Here is a 15,621-nt window from a genome sequence, read left to right as displayed (position 1 = left end):
GCGCCAGGATAAGCCTTCCACAAGCCTCATCAGGCGCAGTTACGGATGTGAAGAGGGTCTACGAGCCTCGACATACCTAGGTAAACATTAGTATTGCTGACCCGTAAGGTGGCTGTCTCCTTATTCATACCTAGGTACCTCGTACTACTAAGTACCTACCTAGGTAGGTACCTAGTGTCCTCATTGCGAAGGGGATGAAGTGCGTCATCACCTGGAACTAGAAACGCGTCTCCCGAGGTCGTTAATTTTCAAGGAGTCTGTGGCACGCGACCTCCCAAGATAATGGCATCCACGCTGCGATAAGGAAATCCCCCTTTTCTAAGTGATGGAATTTAATATATTCCTGTGGTCGCTGATAGTGACCGCAGAGAGCCTGCTCTCTGTACGCTTCATTACGCTGGTGTCCCTGGTCCCGCAGCGGCCAGCGCGACACGATCTCGAACCTCTCTTTTCCGCGTTTCCCCTATGAGATGGAGAAAGCCACAGCATGGAGTGGCACACCCTCCATCAGAGGCTCAACTGAAGCTATCCGTATGTGCTTGCTCGCCGCCTCTCTGGTCGGCATTCAGTATGTGGCGCCACTTCCATTTCGGCTTCGATGGGGAATATGTGAAACTGACAACTGCTTGAAAATAGATTCTGCTGGGGCTTGGAGAGTAAGCTCATCGACCTTCACAATCTCGCTGGGCTTGGTCAATTGGAACACGCTGACGGCGATTGGCAGTGACATACGGCACTCCCTACCTTCTCCAACTCGGTCTCACAAAGTCGAAAACATCTCTGGTATGGATCGCAGGGCCGCTGTCAGGCTTGATCATGCAACCAATAGTCGGGGCTTATGCGGACAAATCAACGTCAAGATATGGCAGGCGAAGACCTTATATGGTCTATGGAGCGATTATCACAGGTGCCGGATTGCTGTTGCTGGGCTGGACATCTGAAGTAGTGGGCTACTTCTTGCCCGAGGGCGATACGAAGAAGAGCACGACAATCCTGGCTGCTGTCATGTGCATATATGCCTTGGACTTTTCAATCAATGCAGTCCAGGCGTGTTGTCGCAGCTTGATTGTCGACACATTACCCATCTCGCAGCAACAAGCTGGATCCGCTTGGGCATCGAGGCTTGTTGCAGCGGGGCATCTGGCCAGCTACTTTATTGGCACCTTTGATCTGGTCTCGATGTTGCCACCTTGGATAGGAGGTGACTCCCAGTTCAAGAAAATGACGGTCATTGCAACGTTAGCTTTGTGGTTCACGGTGGGCATAACGTGTTGGGCTGTGACAGAGAGAGTGAGGTTGCCTAGCGAGGACGACAATACCTCGGTGAAAGAGGTGCTCTTTGGTCTTTGGCGGAAGACAACCAACCTCCCTTCACGCATACGAGCCATTTGTTGGGTGCAATTTTGGAACTGGGTTGGATGGTGAGTCAAATTCCCCTCAAGGATTGGCAGCAAAGGGAGAGACACTGAGAGGTATCAATCCTAGGTTTCCCTTCCTATTCTACTCAAGCACATTCGTGGGAGAAATCTACTATCGCTACGAACATCCTGCTCCAGAACCAGGTGTGAAGGATGAGCACGATGCTCTGGGAAATGTAGGGCGACTAGGAAGCCTTGCGTTGGTGTTTTTCTCCTTGACCACCTTCTGTGCGTCGGTCGTTTTCCCATCCCTCATCAAATCACCCGATGCACCTAAGGTGAAATTTACCCCAAGACCTCCTGCTTCGATACCCAAACCTTTGAAGGTGATCTTGAGCAAGGCCTACAACATTCAGCCTGATCTCATCTCGGCGTGGAGCTTATCGAATCTTCTGTTCGCGCTCATCACGATATTTGCCCCTTGGGTCCGCACGCTGTCTTCTGCAACCACTCTGGTGGCTGCTTGTGGCGTACCCTGGGCCATATCGTGCTGGGCACCGTTTGGGCTGCTAGGTATCGAGATCAACAGGATGTCCTCTGGATCACGTGCCAACGTCAACGGATCGACTGTACCTGGTTACACGGCAGTCCGTGGCAGCTTCGATGAGAACTACGGTGTCGAAATAGAAGATCTACGACAACATCGCAGGGCCTTTTCTGAGGGTGTGCTGCGACTCAATCATCCCGATGAAGGCGACGCTCATTCTTCCACAGGAGAGCTTGCAGGCGTCTACCTAGGCGTGTTGAATGTCTACACGACCCTACCGCAATTCGTCGGAACTTTTGTTAGTTGGATTGTCTTCTCGATCCTAGAGCCGAGCCAGCATGATGATGTCGCTGACGAAGATCCCGACCATCATCGGTGGCTCAATCTAAAGAAGAATGCGCCTAATGCAATCGCCGTGTGTATGTTTATCGGGGCGTTGTGCTCCTTGATCTCGGCAGAAGCTGCCAGACGGCTGAAGCACTTGGCTTGATGATGAATACAAGCCTCTTTGGTGCTACGGGAATACCAGTTTATTGCAGCCATTCCTTTTCACTAGCCTTTCGTTGCGTGAAAAGACTGTCAGGACTATTTCCCTCATTCTCTCAGTCTACATGGGACAACATCCTCCTTGGATAAGACCCTCACAAGTCTCGCTCGCAACAGGTGGCTTCTCTGGAGTAGAGCCTCAACACGCTTCGCCCCAAATGGGCGTTGCCTACGCGAGGCTACGGGTGTGGCTGACTTTGCATCTGCTCGACCATTGGACGACGAGTACTCGGTACACGATCCCTATTGCTCAGCCGGTGTCAGCCCAATGCATCAAGCAGACCCTGAAGATGGTTTCCAGTTCCGTTCAGCATTTCCACTCCAATTCTGGACCAAAGTCGTTGTCATTGGTTCTAAACTCACTGTGGCTACATCGGCTACATTCTCTGCCTTGATCTTTGATTCTTTGGAAGGTCTATCTCTCGTGCCAATATGGATTTACAGTCGCGAGCGAAAATCCAAAAAATCAGTAAGTTTACCGAGGATATAATAATATATACACCGCTTTATACGTACATAGCGGTATAGCTCTATAGAGCTTAGAATAGAACAAATTACGTAGTAAATGCTCAGAGGCTCAGAGGCGAATGTGAGGAAGGGGCCGGCTGAAGCAAGTCAGCCGCATGGCAAGGGAACTCAACATGTTGCAGGATCCGCCGGGTTGGGCGTATGTACAAGCGGTGTTTACAAGAGGTGTTGAATGCGATCGTTAACAGGGCATGAAAAGCTCTTACATGATGGGAGAGACGCCGAAGAGAGGTTTCGAGAACTATGGTCCGCCGCACTTCACCTGTCGACGAGGATGACATGGACGCATTCTTTCGGCACGACAGAAGCTCTCTACAGGGTAACCTTACAATCTCCGAATCTCCGCACGGTTCTTCAAATCTACGCAGACTACACATCAAAGCTTGACACCCCCCTTCTTGACCGATACCCAATCCGCCACTGTAAACGGCACATACGCCTGTTTGCCAGGTGGCAACCAATACACTGAATCCGGGGTCCCGCCAGCTTGGGCCGCTGCATGGATCTTATCCGGATCGATGCCTTCCTTCCTCATCTTCGCCTTTTCCATCTTCATCGTACCTGTATACTGTATTTCCTTCACCACTCTGATGAAGATTGGGACAGCATATCGAGGAAGCGTCTCCAGAGCGTGTCGTGCAAATCCCCCGAAGTCAAATGTGTCTTCACTTAGTCCCTCGGCCAGCACGATCGCAGCACACCCAGCTCGGCCATCTGCATTCGGTACTTCGACACCGTAAACATTGACCTCGGCCACCTGTTCAAAATGTACGAGACACTCTGCAACTTCGTTGGTTGACACGTTTTCACTTTTCCAGCGAAAGGTGTCTCCCAATCTGTCAACAAAGTAAACACAGCCATCGGCGTCCTCTCTCGTCAGATCCCCCGATCGAAACCAGAGATCTCCTTTCTGGAAGACGTCTGAAATCATTCTTTTGTCTCCTGCAGGCTTGTTTTTGTAGTACCCGGCGAAAGTCGTGTTCGGGGCAGCCGGATCCAGCTTGCTTAAGAGCTCACCAGCCTCGCCAATCTTGGACCTGACAGCAAAACCATCCGGGCCTCTAACAACTTCCTCGGTCTCTATGTTGATCTGAACTCGTACTTCCCGGTGCCCATTCATCAAGTGCCAGAGAAGCCCTCGCCGTGTCACGGCGTTCCTTCCAAAGGGTCCTCGGTTCTCATTGAAGCAAGTTCCGACCCCTTCTGTGGCTCCGTAGAACTCATTGATTGTCTCGACGCCAAAGCGTTGCCGGAATGCCTCCCATACGTCTGAATTGCGAGTTAGTTCGTCCTGTGCCATCCAGAGACCAGAAGTACGCACCAGGCCTCATTCCATTGCCCAGCGCCCGGCGGACATTGTGGTTGCGGTCGTCGGGATGTGGCGGCGCGTTGACCAGGTATCGACACATTTCTCCCACATACTGGATGATGTGTGCGCCGGAGCTCCTCACCTCGGGCCAGAAGGTTTTGTGGCTGAATTTCCTCCCCAACACTACAGTCGAGCCTGCATATATGGCCGGGATGACGCATAGAGAATGCGCCGACCCGTGGTATAGTGGCAAGGCGGTGTACATGCGAACGCCCGGTTTGAGACGCAAATATAGTGCAATGGTTCTCGCCGTGTTTATTTCTCGACCTTTGGTCATCACCGTCGCTTTCGGCAAGCCAGTGGTCCCGCTGGTGTAGATCAGACCCGCGATTCCGCCCGGCTTGTGGCCGCACTGTCTGTCTTTGGGTAGCGGTTTGTCAACCTTCAGTTCGTCAAAGAAGTCTGTATGATACCACAGAACTCTCACGCCGTCTCCTTCGAGCCCCTGTCGGACAGGATCCACTAGGCCTCGAATAGCAACGTCTGCGATCAAGACCTTGCTGTCGCACAATTTGACACAGTGGGTTAATGGAGTGCCTGTCAAGTTGCAGTTGATGAAGGCAGGGCTCGCCCCAACAGCTTCAATGGCAAACCACAGCATCACATACTCTGGGCTGTTGCCACCATCCATGGCAACAATGTCGCCTTTCTGAACCCCGACTCCACCTGTCGCCGAGTCCTCTATCAGCCAGTTGGCTATTCTTTTGGTAGCCCCCCAGAAAGTACGCCATGTGAAGCTCCGGTCTTCGAAGAGAAGAAAGACCTCATCCGCTTCTTTTGGATTCTCGGCCCGTGACTGAAGAATCTGCGAGATCAGCAACTTGTTCTCAGCCGCACGCTGCTCTACAAAGTTCCTCGCACGTCGGGCGTTTCCGACAAGGGATCCGGTTGCATAGTCATGGCGGACCTGATACTTGGCGTCGAGGTACGCAGCACCTCCGAGGACAAAAGCGACTGTCGCAGCAACCGGTACTGCTCGACCACATATTTGATTAGCTTTGTCAACGTCGATCGTGCTTGGCGGATGCTGATGAAAAGGACTTTGTAGGAAAGTTCAAAAGAGACCTTGAGACTTACATGCCATGCTCTATGTACGGTGCAGCAACGGGTCGTGGTAAAGCCTCAGCGAATACTCCCGCATCGATCGAATCTGCTGATCTTGTACTCAATTCTGAAAGCTCTTCTGCTCTTCTGCCGTCTCCGTTCACTAATGACTTCTGATGGCGTGCCTGAGCTCTGGACCAACAGCCCCAGACACAGTCTGGACAGAAACATTTTTTCGGCTATGTTGTACCTGCAATCGGTAGTTTGTGCCAGATCAGACAAAACACCGAGGTCTCGACAAAGACGATACGGTACAAGCTTCGTGCGTCGGACTCTCCAGCCAGGCTTCAGCCACCAATCAAGCTCATTGGCCGTCCAAATCCGGAAAATTGAGCGGAATTTCAGGTGTGGACCAAAATTCCGCCGTCCCGCTACTACGCCATGGAGCCTCGATGGAGAAAGTCGCGGGATCAATATTCCACGGCAGGTATCTGGTGTCCGCAGTAATCTAAAACCAGAGTTCGGCAGAGTAGAGTCACTCTGAACCGAGGTACACGAATGCATACGACGTGTATGTCGGGGTTCTTAGATAGTGTTCGATGTCAAGGGCTCCTCTGTCGCTTCTGGAACGTGAACGGACTTTTCGATCTGAAGTCCATTCTCTTGTCTCATTGAAACCCAGCAATCTCTAGAGGCCGTAAACGGTAAACTCAGGAAGGAAAAATGTCTCTGACAACTCCAGTCACACAGCTGCTGGGCATTCAGCACCCTATCCTGCTCGCCGGGATGGGGAGAGCTTCGGGCCCTGCTCTCGCAGCAGCTGTGTCCAATGCAGGCAAGACATGGGTTCTATCCACATACCATCAGAGATCATTAACAATGCCTTAGGCGGACTCGGTGTCATAGGAGGGATTCACTTCACAGTGGCGCAGCTTCGGGAGGCGATAGACGAGCTCAAGGTAATAGACCAAATGTGCTCCGTTCACGATCTTGAGAATAACCGGGCCTAGAGTCTACTGCGAGATCCCTCCCTGCCATTTGGCGTGGATCTCCTGATTCCAAAGGTCGGCGGCTCAGCACGCAAGACAAATGTAACGACTCCCAATGGTAACACACGATGAGAGTATTCAGCTAAGAGACGTCACAATAGGTCGACTATACAAAAGGGAACCTCGATGAACTCGTCCAAGTCATCATCGAGGGAGGGGCCAAATTATTTGTGTGCGCAGTCGGAATTCCCCCAAAGAGGGTGGTCGACAAGCTGCACGCAGCAGGAGTTTTGTACATGGTAATTAGCAACCCCTGAGCGACCGACCCATCATTAACCTATCGCTAACAAAACGTGAAGAACATGGTCGGCCATCCGAAGGTACGTAGACTTTTTCATTTGCTGGAGCAATCCTCTGATATTTTTCCAGCACGTTCCGAGGGCATGCAGCGTTGGTGCAGACATGATTTGCGCACAAGGAGCTGAAGCAGGCGGACACACGGGCGAGATCCCGACAAGGTTAGAGCAGGCCGCCTTGTTTATGTCTCAAAACAAGGAGCCCAATGGCTGACTGTGCCAGTGTTCTGATTCCTGCGTGCTCCGATATCTGCACGAAACAAAGGTCTCAGTTCACGGGAAGACAAGTGCTCCTTGTCGCGGCAGGAGGCATAGGCGACGGTCGAGGTCTCGCCTCGGCGCTCATGCTGGGTGCGGATGCTGTTTGGGTTGGCACTCGCTTCGTGACTGCCCGCGAATCCGGCTCTCCCCAGATTTCAAAACGAGCGTGAGATACCCTTGTGATTCGACGGCGGGGAAGTTTTGGCTGACAAAAGTTCACTCCCGTGCATCAGTATCATCGAAGCCGGCTTCGACTCAACAATCCGGAGTACATTCTGGACCGGTCGTCCGTTGCGTGCGCTCGCTAGCCCCTATGTGCTTGACTGGGAGACGAGGCGCAAGGAAGAGATGAAGGCATTGGAGGGAAAAGGTATTGTCGTCATGCCCCATGAAATGGAAAAGCTGCACAACCGCGGTGAGCTGTCGGAAGATATTGAGGATCAAGCCGCTCTAAGGTATGGCTCTCTTTGCTCCCTTGACCAGTGCAGCCATTGACAGTGGGTTTTCTCCAACAGACCTATGGGATATGTCAGTGGGCTTGTGAACAAGGCAGACCAGACAGCTGCTGAGATTGTGACGGAGATGATGGAGGTCGCTAGCGGCTTGCTGCGAGGTACGAACAAATACTTTGTCAGCGCAAAGCTCTAGTGGAAACATGTATGCAGAGTCTTGTTCGTGACTTGTGTCGCATAGCGAGGAATGTATAGAGTGTAATTTTCTTTACATCTTGCACGCAGCGTTGCCAACTAGTCTGTCACTAGTCACTAATCAGTCAATCTGGAGGGCGTGACTATATCTAGTCACTAGTCATTCACTATAGTCTGACTAACCAAGGGCTTGGCAACCTACGATACACCCTCATTGGCCCGCAGATATACTTATCCGATCCGGTAACGTAGTAATTAATAACCACATTCGTACCTCGTAGATAGGTATAAACTCTGTACTGAGATGGCTTAGCGTTGTCTGTAATAGGTATGGGTTGTCGACTCCACTTTGACTATAGTAAAATTTGACTATAGTAAAATTTGACTAGTGACTGACTGACTAGATGACAACGCTGCTTGCACGTGGCATTTGGCAATGGACGCTGGGAGGAGCATCGAGCAACAGGTGTTAAAGACTGTCGAGGTTTCCGCGCCCGACGTTGGTCTGAATAGATCCTCCGAGCACCAACAATGAATTCAGAGCCAAAGATTGCTCTTTGCCTGTAAGACGCCTGTCCTGGCTTTGTCATCTTCGGGTATTCTATCATAGCAAATCCCATCGAGACTTCTTTTTTTTGGGATTTGGTCCATAGCAGAGGACAAAATGATCATCTACTAGGACTGCCACTCTTAAATGAGTCGCTTGCAGCACGTACAGGAATAGCAAGACGTGGTTTCTGATCTGCAGCCACCCATTTCCGCACCCCCGGGCATCATCACTAGGCCTGTCAAGCTGATACATGATCAACAACCGACTCCTGCGCTTTCTCATTGTCTGGGACGTGCGGGACTCGGTGCTTCGTGCCCTCGTGTTCACCAGCCTGGGAGATCGAACTCTCACCGCGCGGGTCGACGACCAGTTCATGGGTTGTGTGATCGACATGGATATTCTCGGAAAAGACCACAACCTCCTCAGAATCGCCGAACAGCACCGCCATCTCTTCGAGGGGCACGCCCTTGGTCTCGGGCAGGAAAACCCAGACCCAGACCGCCCCCAACCCAGAGAGGATGATAAAGAGCTGTGTTTGTCAGCGTTAGCAGATCTCAAAAACGCTTTTGGCCGCTGGGGAGTTTGGGTGGTTTTACCAAGAAAAACTTCCATCCGATGTTCGCAAAGGCGGTGCTAGCAGCCTGCAGGTAGACCAAATCCGAAATTGCGATGGTTCCAACAGCGAGCGCGACTCCTTTGGCTCTCAGATGATTCGGCCAGATTTCGCCGTAGTAGACGAAGCCGGCCACGTCGATGCCGCAGCCGTAGAAGAGCAAAAACACGTAGAACGCTGCCACGCCGGCCCTAAGGCCTGCACGGTTCGGGTCCACGGCTGGGACGGGAGAAGCGAACTGGGCGATCATGGCTGCTTCGACGATCAGGCATGCGCAGCATCCAATGACACCGGTAAGCATGAGCGGCTTCCGACCGACACGGTCCATGAGGATTGCGCCTGATGAAATCATTAGTTACTGGGAGCCTGTGTGGCTGGAACGATTGAAATGGCCGTCGGCACTCACCGATCAGGTTGGCCGGAATACCCATGGTGATCCATCCACATTGCAAAATCAGCTGGTTGAGCGTGTCGTAGCCGAGGGCTTTATACACCGTGGGGCCGTAGTTATTGATAATCAACACCGCCGTGCTCTGGCCGATAAAGGCGAATCCGATCGCCAGAACCGCTCGTTTGCGATAGTTGGGCTTTGTGAACACAGCTTTCCAGCTGGAATCGAGCTTCATGTCAAACTCGGTCTGCTTTTGCATCTGGTAAAATTCACCACGGGCGTATTCCTGATCGGGGTCGCCCTTAATATGGTGAAGTTTCATAGTGATCTTCCGCGCCTCTTCGACACGGCCGACCATCAGCAACCAGCGGGGAGACTCGGGAACGAACAGGAGTGTCACGAGCATGAAGATGGGCCAGACCAGAGCCAGACCCAACGGGCCGCGCCATTGCACCGCTGGGTGCGGAGAATAATAGAATGCAAGACCCATGTAGGAGGCCATGGCGTAGCCCACCGTGATGCCCATACCGTTCATGCCGACAAAGAGCCCCCGGAGCTTCGGTGGCGCAAGTTCGGCAGAGTAGACAGGGACTATAATTCAGATGTTCTGTCAGTGTTTCCAGGCTTTCTTCTGTGCACGGGTGATGGGGGGAAAAGTGCCGTCTTACTCAACGCATTCATCGACCAGCTCCCAGCCCCGGAGAAGAATCGGAATGTAATAAACATAGCGATGTTCTGCGCAGCGGCCAGGAGGGTGCTCCCTATGATGGAGAGGATGACACAGTACATGACTCCGGCCTTGCGACCATACTTGTCCATGACCCAGCTACCAACCAGGACGCCGAAGAAAGCGCCGGCCTATGTAACCATGAGTCACATTCTCGAATCTATTGGAGATGGTGAACTACCTGGAAAACTCCACTCGTGGCGCCGATCAGGGAGTTTGCGTTTGCTGTGAGTTCTTCCGTTTCTGGATCGAGCAGGCCCATGTAGATCAGGAAGGCGGGCTGCGCCAGCGTGGTTCCGATGATGGCTGAAGGGGTGCCAAAGGCCATTTGGCCGAAGAACCCAACAGCAAGGCATATCCAAAAGTTATACCAGTTCCATTGCTTACCAGGCTTGTAGTCTTTGGCCATTGTTTTCGCAAAGGCTGGGCTGCGTCGTGGCTTGGGAGAGATGATTGGATTGAGAGAGGGAGGCGCGAGAGATGAAGATGGGAGATGTCGAGCACACATCCAGAGATGCTCGCCACCTACCTATGTATAGGCCAGGGTCCCGACTGGAGTACCCCATGGAGAAGATCAAACTGGACCAGGCTCCGCGCCTCTCATACATCCGGGGTGAGAAATTGATGTGGGCCGTACTGCCACGTTTTAGGGTTTTTCCCAAAAAATTCCATTATTCCGCTGAGAACTAGACCGCAAAGGCCATAAGCTGTACGCTTCGAAGCGATGATTTCTAAACATTCCGGCAAGTTCGTTTGTTTGAGCCGATATCTTTGGCCTGGGATGCATCTCGATTGGCATGTTGATCCGTCTTTGAATGGGCACCAGACATTGTGGCAGATCAGAATGAGTCAAAGAATTTCGCTCTGCCACACTGAATATTCTTCCCTGGCGCTAGGAACGGTGCATCCAAAGTTCGTCAGTGGACGGTTTCATGCGTTATTAGATCTGACTTGACTATACCAGCAAGTTTATTTACCTCAACTATCTTGCAGTTTATGATTTGTCGTGAGGAGGACACTTGACACAAATCATGGCTCGAAGCCAGCCATCCGTTTGCCTTTCAGCCCGTCCATAACCTCTCTGACCTCCTGCTCGTCGATGTGAGTTTCAGTAGCTCCCAAGTACCAGGTTATGTCGGACCCATCGCTCTCACAAACGTGGAAGCCGTTGCCGAGAAACGAAAACATGTTCTCCTTTTCATACGTGATCGCAAAGTCCTCATACCGAGGCTTCTCAATAAGTCGCAAGAAATGGAGACGACTGCCTGGCCAGATGGTAGGCTTTGCGTCGACCTTGCCGCCCTTGAACCAGCTCGAACATGGCCCCGTCCAGGCGGTACGTTTCAAGAAGGAATCGGCAAACTTTGAGAACTGCCGAGTCACCTCGGGCTTCGGTCGTAGAGATGTAATGTTCTCAAGCTGCATCTTGTCGATGACCTCAGCGATGTATTCACATGAGCCTTGAATGAGGGGGAAGAAGGAACCGTGAGCGGAGGGAAAATAGGCGCCTCCCGATGTAAAGTAGTTTGGTACGCCTGCCACAGCAAGACTGAGGTAAGAGGGCACTTCCTCGATCCACGAGTCGGGAACATTCTGGCCGTTGACCATAAGTCGAAAGCGCGGCCTGTACGATGTGTCGAAGCCTGTAGCACATATGATAACGTCCACCTCCTGCTCTTTTCCACTTGGGTCGATGCAGCCGTTTGCGGTGATTCGATTGAGCTGCTGGTTGTACACTGTGGTTTTGGCACTTGCCAGCGCCTGGAGGTATTTCAGACCAGGCGTTGGTCGTCGGCAGCCAACAAAGAAGTCCGTAGGGATAACCTGATCGATCAGATCAGGTCGATTAGCCAAATTTATCCGCATCTCCTTCTCAGCAAATCTTCGTGCTTCTCGCTGTGCCTCGGAGCCATTGATGACGAACTTGAACCGACGATTCAAGTCGCCCTCGATCATCTTGCAGTAGGTCAAATAGGCGTCTTTTCGGTTGAACAGCTGCGTTTGTGTGTCGCTGTAAGCAAAATTCCCCCCATTTTCGCCCGCGAATTCCTGGGCAAAGCCTGCCGTGACCCAAATCTTGCTGCGGACCCAGTGGTACACACGGGAAACCTGGTCATAGATGCTTGGGAGGATCTGCACTGCGCTGCTGCCTGCCCCGATCAGGGCGACCTTTTTGTCTTTCAGGTCGACCTCCGGATCCCAGTTAGCAGAGTGGATCAACTTGCCTTTGAAGTCGTGGATGCCGGCAATCTCAGGCCACTTCCATCGGTTCAAGATCCCGGTGCCGTTCACGATCACGTCGACCTGGTCGACGAGGAGCTCGCCGTTCTGTAGGTTCTCCACTTCAACTACCCATTTGGCGTCCTCGTCTTTCCACGAGAGGCCTTTAACGTGGTGTCTCAGCTTGATATATTTTTTGATAAAATCATTTTCTTGTTCCACGGCCTTAAGATACGCCCAGATGTCCTTGGAGGAGGAGTAGTAGTTTTTCCAAGGCCACGGCCTCCAGGGAAATTGGTATGCGACACTGGGGATGTCGCACGCACAGCCCGGATAGCGATTCTCCAGCCAGGTACCCCCGATGTCGGCGTTCTTTTCGTAACAGACGACATCGACATTGCTTAATCTCTCTTCGGCAACTTTCATCAGACATAGTCCTGAGACGCCTGCCCCGAGAATGCCGATTCGCATCTTCTTTCTTGTTCCCAATGGGCGTTCTGGGATCGGAACGTCGTTGACACTGGGATTGTTGAGGAGGGGCGTCCACGGCTGATCTGATTTGACCGAGCTGCCGCAATTCTGTAACAAGGGGATGCTAGAATCGCCGTGGGTAGTGCCACTTGTTGGCTCAGCAGGCACTGCACCGCTGTCCATCTTGGAACTTGTCGGGGACGATCAAAGAGGACAGAAACGATACACTCCTATTTGTTTCGTGAGTTCTTTCCGCTCACAAGGGCTCGTGACTTTGAAAGCTCGACACGGAATTGACGCCCGAGTACACAAGTCCAACGGCATAATATTCCGCGCTGCAAAGACTATGAAACACGCCACACCCTGTACCTGGCGTGACGAGCCTCGGAATGACTAAAACTATGTTCTCAAGCAATATCTCCAAGTGGTGTTTGGTTTACTTTGTTCCTAAATGCCGCTCGTGACGAGTACCCACAACATCTACTGAGGAAGCGGGTTTCTAATCTCGGCGTTTGACGGTTGGACAAATGCTTTTAGAAAATAATGACTATCCTCGGATTGCGGAGCAGTGACTGCCTGGTAAGTTTTGCCGGAACAAGTGCACAACTATAGACGTAGTCGTGAACGCTTTTGGACTGAGCAGTGAGTGGTTTGAGCAGTCAACTGTATGAATTCGGTCGAACCACTGAAGTTTCTACACGCAACGGCCGCCGTCAACCTCTATGGCATTCCCGGTGATAAACGCCGCCTCATCTGATACAAGGTAGGCACAAGTATTCCCGATGTCTTTTGGTGTAGCGGCACGACCCAGAGGAACCGTTGAGACGAACGCCTCCTCATTCTCTGGCTTCCCGAGAAACAAGTCCGTTCTGCCTTCTCTGTCAGCCAACGAATCTGCTCGTGAGATGGAAGGATCACTTACAAGCCGGTGCCTAGGCCCACCACGGGACAAACACAAGTGAAACGGATCTGGTCCCGCGCATACTCTACCGCCAGGGTCTTGGTGGCTGTTATGACGGCGGCTTTGGACGCGTTGTACCAAGTGAGTCCTGGACGAGGTCGAATGGCGGCTGTCGAGGCGATGTTGACGAAGCAGCCTCCTCTACCTCGCTGCTGAAAGTAGGGCACGATGACATTGGTCGAGTAGTATATAGACCGCATGTTGACATTCACGCAGAGGTCGAAGTCGGCGTCCGTCACCTCGCTTGTAGGCTGCAGTCGGAGTGTCAGAAGTACGGTAGGACAAGATTTCAGATGGACGATACACACCTTGTTCCTGTACGTGGTGCCAGCGTTATTGACGACAATGTCCAACTGTCCATAGCTGTCGATGGTCTTCTTCAGCAACGTTTCCCACTGAGATTTGTCCGTGACATCGATCAAAGCGAACTCGCATTTCAATTCCTGCGCGGCTGCCGCTCCGAGCTTCTGTGACAAGTCTGCAATGACCACTCGAGCACCCTCTTCGACAAACTTGGCCGCAATCCCTTTACCAAAGCCTTGGCCTGCGCCAGTGACAATGGCGACTTTGCCCTGCAATCTCCCTGCCATGACTGAATATGGTGTTGAGCTAGAGATGAAAATGGTCAGGAGACGTGCAGAAGTGGTTGGCTTCACCGGGGGTGGTGGAGTCCTACAAATTATACTAGATACAGGCTGTATTTATCGGCACATGATGCGCAGAGAACTCCGCAATCTATATTCCTTTATTGCAGGCCGCCCCATTCGGTGTCTCCGGCCGGGTTTTGGAGTGACAAATTAGATCTGATCTATCCACCGAACTCCTCCCCCTTGTGTTTAGGCTGGTGTGCATTGGTCAGAGCGCGAAAGCCAGCCATGTTCTTTTTTTTGATGTCCTCACTCCCGCAGAGGTCTGCGCGTCTTATTCCAGTGTTATTTAGATAATATCGAGCCAGTATAGGATCCAACCAGCTTTCACAGCATCGCCTTGAATCCCTTCCATTCTGTCTAACAGGTCATTGAGTCCAGCCCAACATGTCGCCTGCAGCGCCCAAATCAACGCCACCAACAGTCCCGGGATGTCTGATCTCATTTCCTGCTCCCAAAGTCCTTTTGGTAACCATAAATCGACCGAAACAGATGAATTCAGTCAACTACATAATGCACTGGCAACTGCATCAGCTCTTCCAATGGTTCGATGCTGAACCTGACTTGTATGTCGCAGTGATTACAGGTTCCACTGCATGCAAAGCTTTCTGCGCCGGTCAAGATCTCCTGGAAACAAAGGACCGTGCCGAGCGCTCCAAGGATGCACCCTGGCTGAACATACCTCCCCCATCTGGGTTTGCCGGTCTAAGTCGACGACTGGGAAAGAAGCCTGTCATTGCCGCAGTCAACGGGTATGCTCTGGGAGGGGGATTCGAAATTGTTCTGAACTGGTAAGTTCATCGTACATGGTCGGGCGTTTGCCCAAATAGTGCAACCATGCATTTATTGACTCTTGATCTCGTAGCGATCTGGCGGTGGCTTCGCCCGGCGCAACGTTCGGTCTGCCCGAAACACTGCGCGGAATCTACGCTGGAGCGGGAGGGCTGCCCCGACTGATACGAGAATGCGGTTTGAAAATTAGTAGCGAGATCGCCATGACCGGACGGCGGATCACGGCACAAGAGGCGGTGAGATGGAATCTCATCAACAAAATCTCGCAGACATCCGAGTCCTTGGTCGACGAAGCTGTGCAGTTGGCAGAATCCATCGCCAAAATATCTCCGGACGCAACCATCGTCACGAAGGCAGCCCTCAGAGAAAGCTGGGAAACTGGAAGCGTCGAGAGGGCTTTTCAACTCACCGATCAAAGATTCAAGGAGGCACTTATGTCGGGGCCGAATGCAAAGGAAGGGCTGGCGGCGTTTGCGGAGAAACGACAACCACAATGGCTGCCGTCCAAGATCTGATGGCTTTCGGATCTTCAGAGGCAGTCACACAGCCGACATGCTTGCCCTCCAAGATCATGATGTACATACTTGAGCCTAAATTGTAAGAG

At 52.1% G+C, this 15,621-nt stretch overlaps 7 protein-coding genes across 7 annotated transcripts; 3 read left to right on the top strand and 4 right to left on the bottom strand.

Annotated features, from left to right (window-relative positions):
• Window positions 1-470: 470 nt before the first annotated feature.
• Window positions 471-2,395, top strand: Z520_05282 (uncharacterized protein; the record flags this gene model as incomplete). The annotated part of the gene is made up of 4 exons (XM_016775785.1): window positions 471-568; window positions 637-656; window positions 725-1,421; window positions 1,486-2,395. 4 exons carry the CDS (start codon window positions 471-473, stop codon window positions 2,393-2,395), a joined length of 1,725 nt encoding a protein of 574 aa, XP_016632944.1.
• A 960-nt stretch (window positions 2,396-3,355) lies between these two features.
• On the bottom strand, window positions 3,356-5,432 carry Z520_05281 (uncharacterized protein; the record flags this gene model as incomplete). Its single annotated transcript, XM_016775784.1, has 3 exons — window positions 3,356-4,248; window positions 4,301-5,320; window positions 5,426-5,432. The coding sequence occupies 3 exons, from the start codon at window positions 5,430-5,432 to the stop codon at window positions 3,356-3,358; spliced, it is 1,920 nt and encodes a 639-aa protein (XP_016632943.1).
• Window positions 5,433-6,234: 802 nt separating this feature from the next.
• On the top strand, window positions 6,235-7,646 carry Z520_05280 (uncharacterized protein; the record flags this gene model as incomplete). The annotated part of the gene is made up of 8 exons (XM_016775783.1): window positions 6,235-6,351; window positions 6,403-6,483; window positions 6,543-6,680; window positions 6,741-6,761; window positions 6,811-6,899; window positions 6,961-7,164; window positions 7,232-7,453; window positions 7,514-7,646. 8 exons carry the CDS (start codon window positions 6,235-6,237, stop codon window positions 7,644-7,646), a joined length of 1,005 nt encoding a protein of 334 aa, XP_016632942.1.
• Window positions 7,647-8,433: 787 nt separating this feature from the next.
• Window positions 8,434-10,335, bottom strand: Z520_05279 (uncharacterized protein; the record flags this gene model as incomplete). The annotated part of the gene is made up of 5 exons (XM_016775782.1): window positions 8,434-8,724; window positions 8,792-9,147; window positions 9,215-9,790; window positions 9,868-10,057; window positions 10,108-10,335. The coding sequence occupies 5 exons, from the start codon at window positions 10,333-10,335 to the stop codon at window positions 8,434-8,436; spliced, it is 1,641 nt and encodes a 546-aa protein (XP_016632941.1).
• A 620-nt stretch (window positions 10,336-10,955) lies between these two features.
• Window positions 10,956-12,800, bottom strand: Z520_05278 (uncharacterized protein; the record flags this gene model as incomplete). Its single annotated transcript, XM_016775781.1, has 1 exon — window positions 10,956-12,800. The coding sequence occupies one exon, from the start codon at window positions 12,798-12,800 to the stop codon at window positions 10,956-10,958; it is 1,845 nt and encodes a 614-aa protein (XP_016632940.1).
• A 511-nt stretch (window positions 12,801-13,311) lies between these two features.
• On the bottom strand, window positions 13,312-14,168 carry Z520_05277 (uncharacterized protein; the record flags this gene model as incomplete). Its single annotated transcript, XM_016775780.1, has 3 exons — window positions 13,312-13,486; window positions 13,540-13,829; window positions 13,887-14,168. The coding sequence occupies 3 exons, from the start codon at window positions 14,166-14,168 to the stop codon at window positions 13,312-13,314; spliced, it is 747 nt and encodes a 248-aa protein (XP_016632939.1).
• Window positions 14,169-14,612: 444 nt separating this feature from the next.
• Window positions 14,613-15,532, top strand: Z520_05276 (uncharacterized protein; the record flags this gene model as incomplete). Its single annotated transcript, XM_016775779.1, has 2 exons — window positions 14,613-15,016; window positions 15,091-15,532. The coding sequence occupies 2 exons, from the start codon at window positions 14,613-14,615 to the stop codon at window positions 15,530-15,532; spliced, it is 846 nt and encodes a 281-aa protein (XP_016632938.1).
• Window positions 15,533-15,621: the final 89 nt, after the last annotated feature.

Source organism: Fonsecaea multimorphosa (assembly GCF_000836435.1).
Source record: "Fonsecaea multimorphosa CBS 102226 unplaced genomic scaffold supercont1.9, whole genome shotgun sequence".
NCBI lineage: Eukaryota > Fungi > Ascomycota > Eurotiomycetes > Chaetothyriales > Herpotrichiellaceae > Fonsecaea > Fonsecaea multimorphosa.
This window is presented reverse-complemented; position numbering and strand designations above follow the sequence as displayed.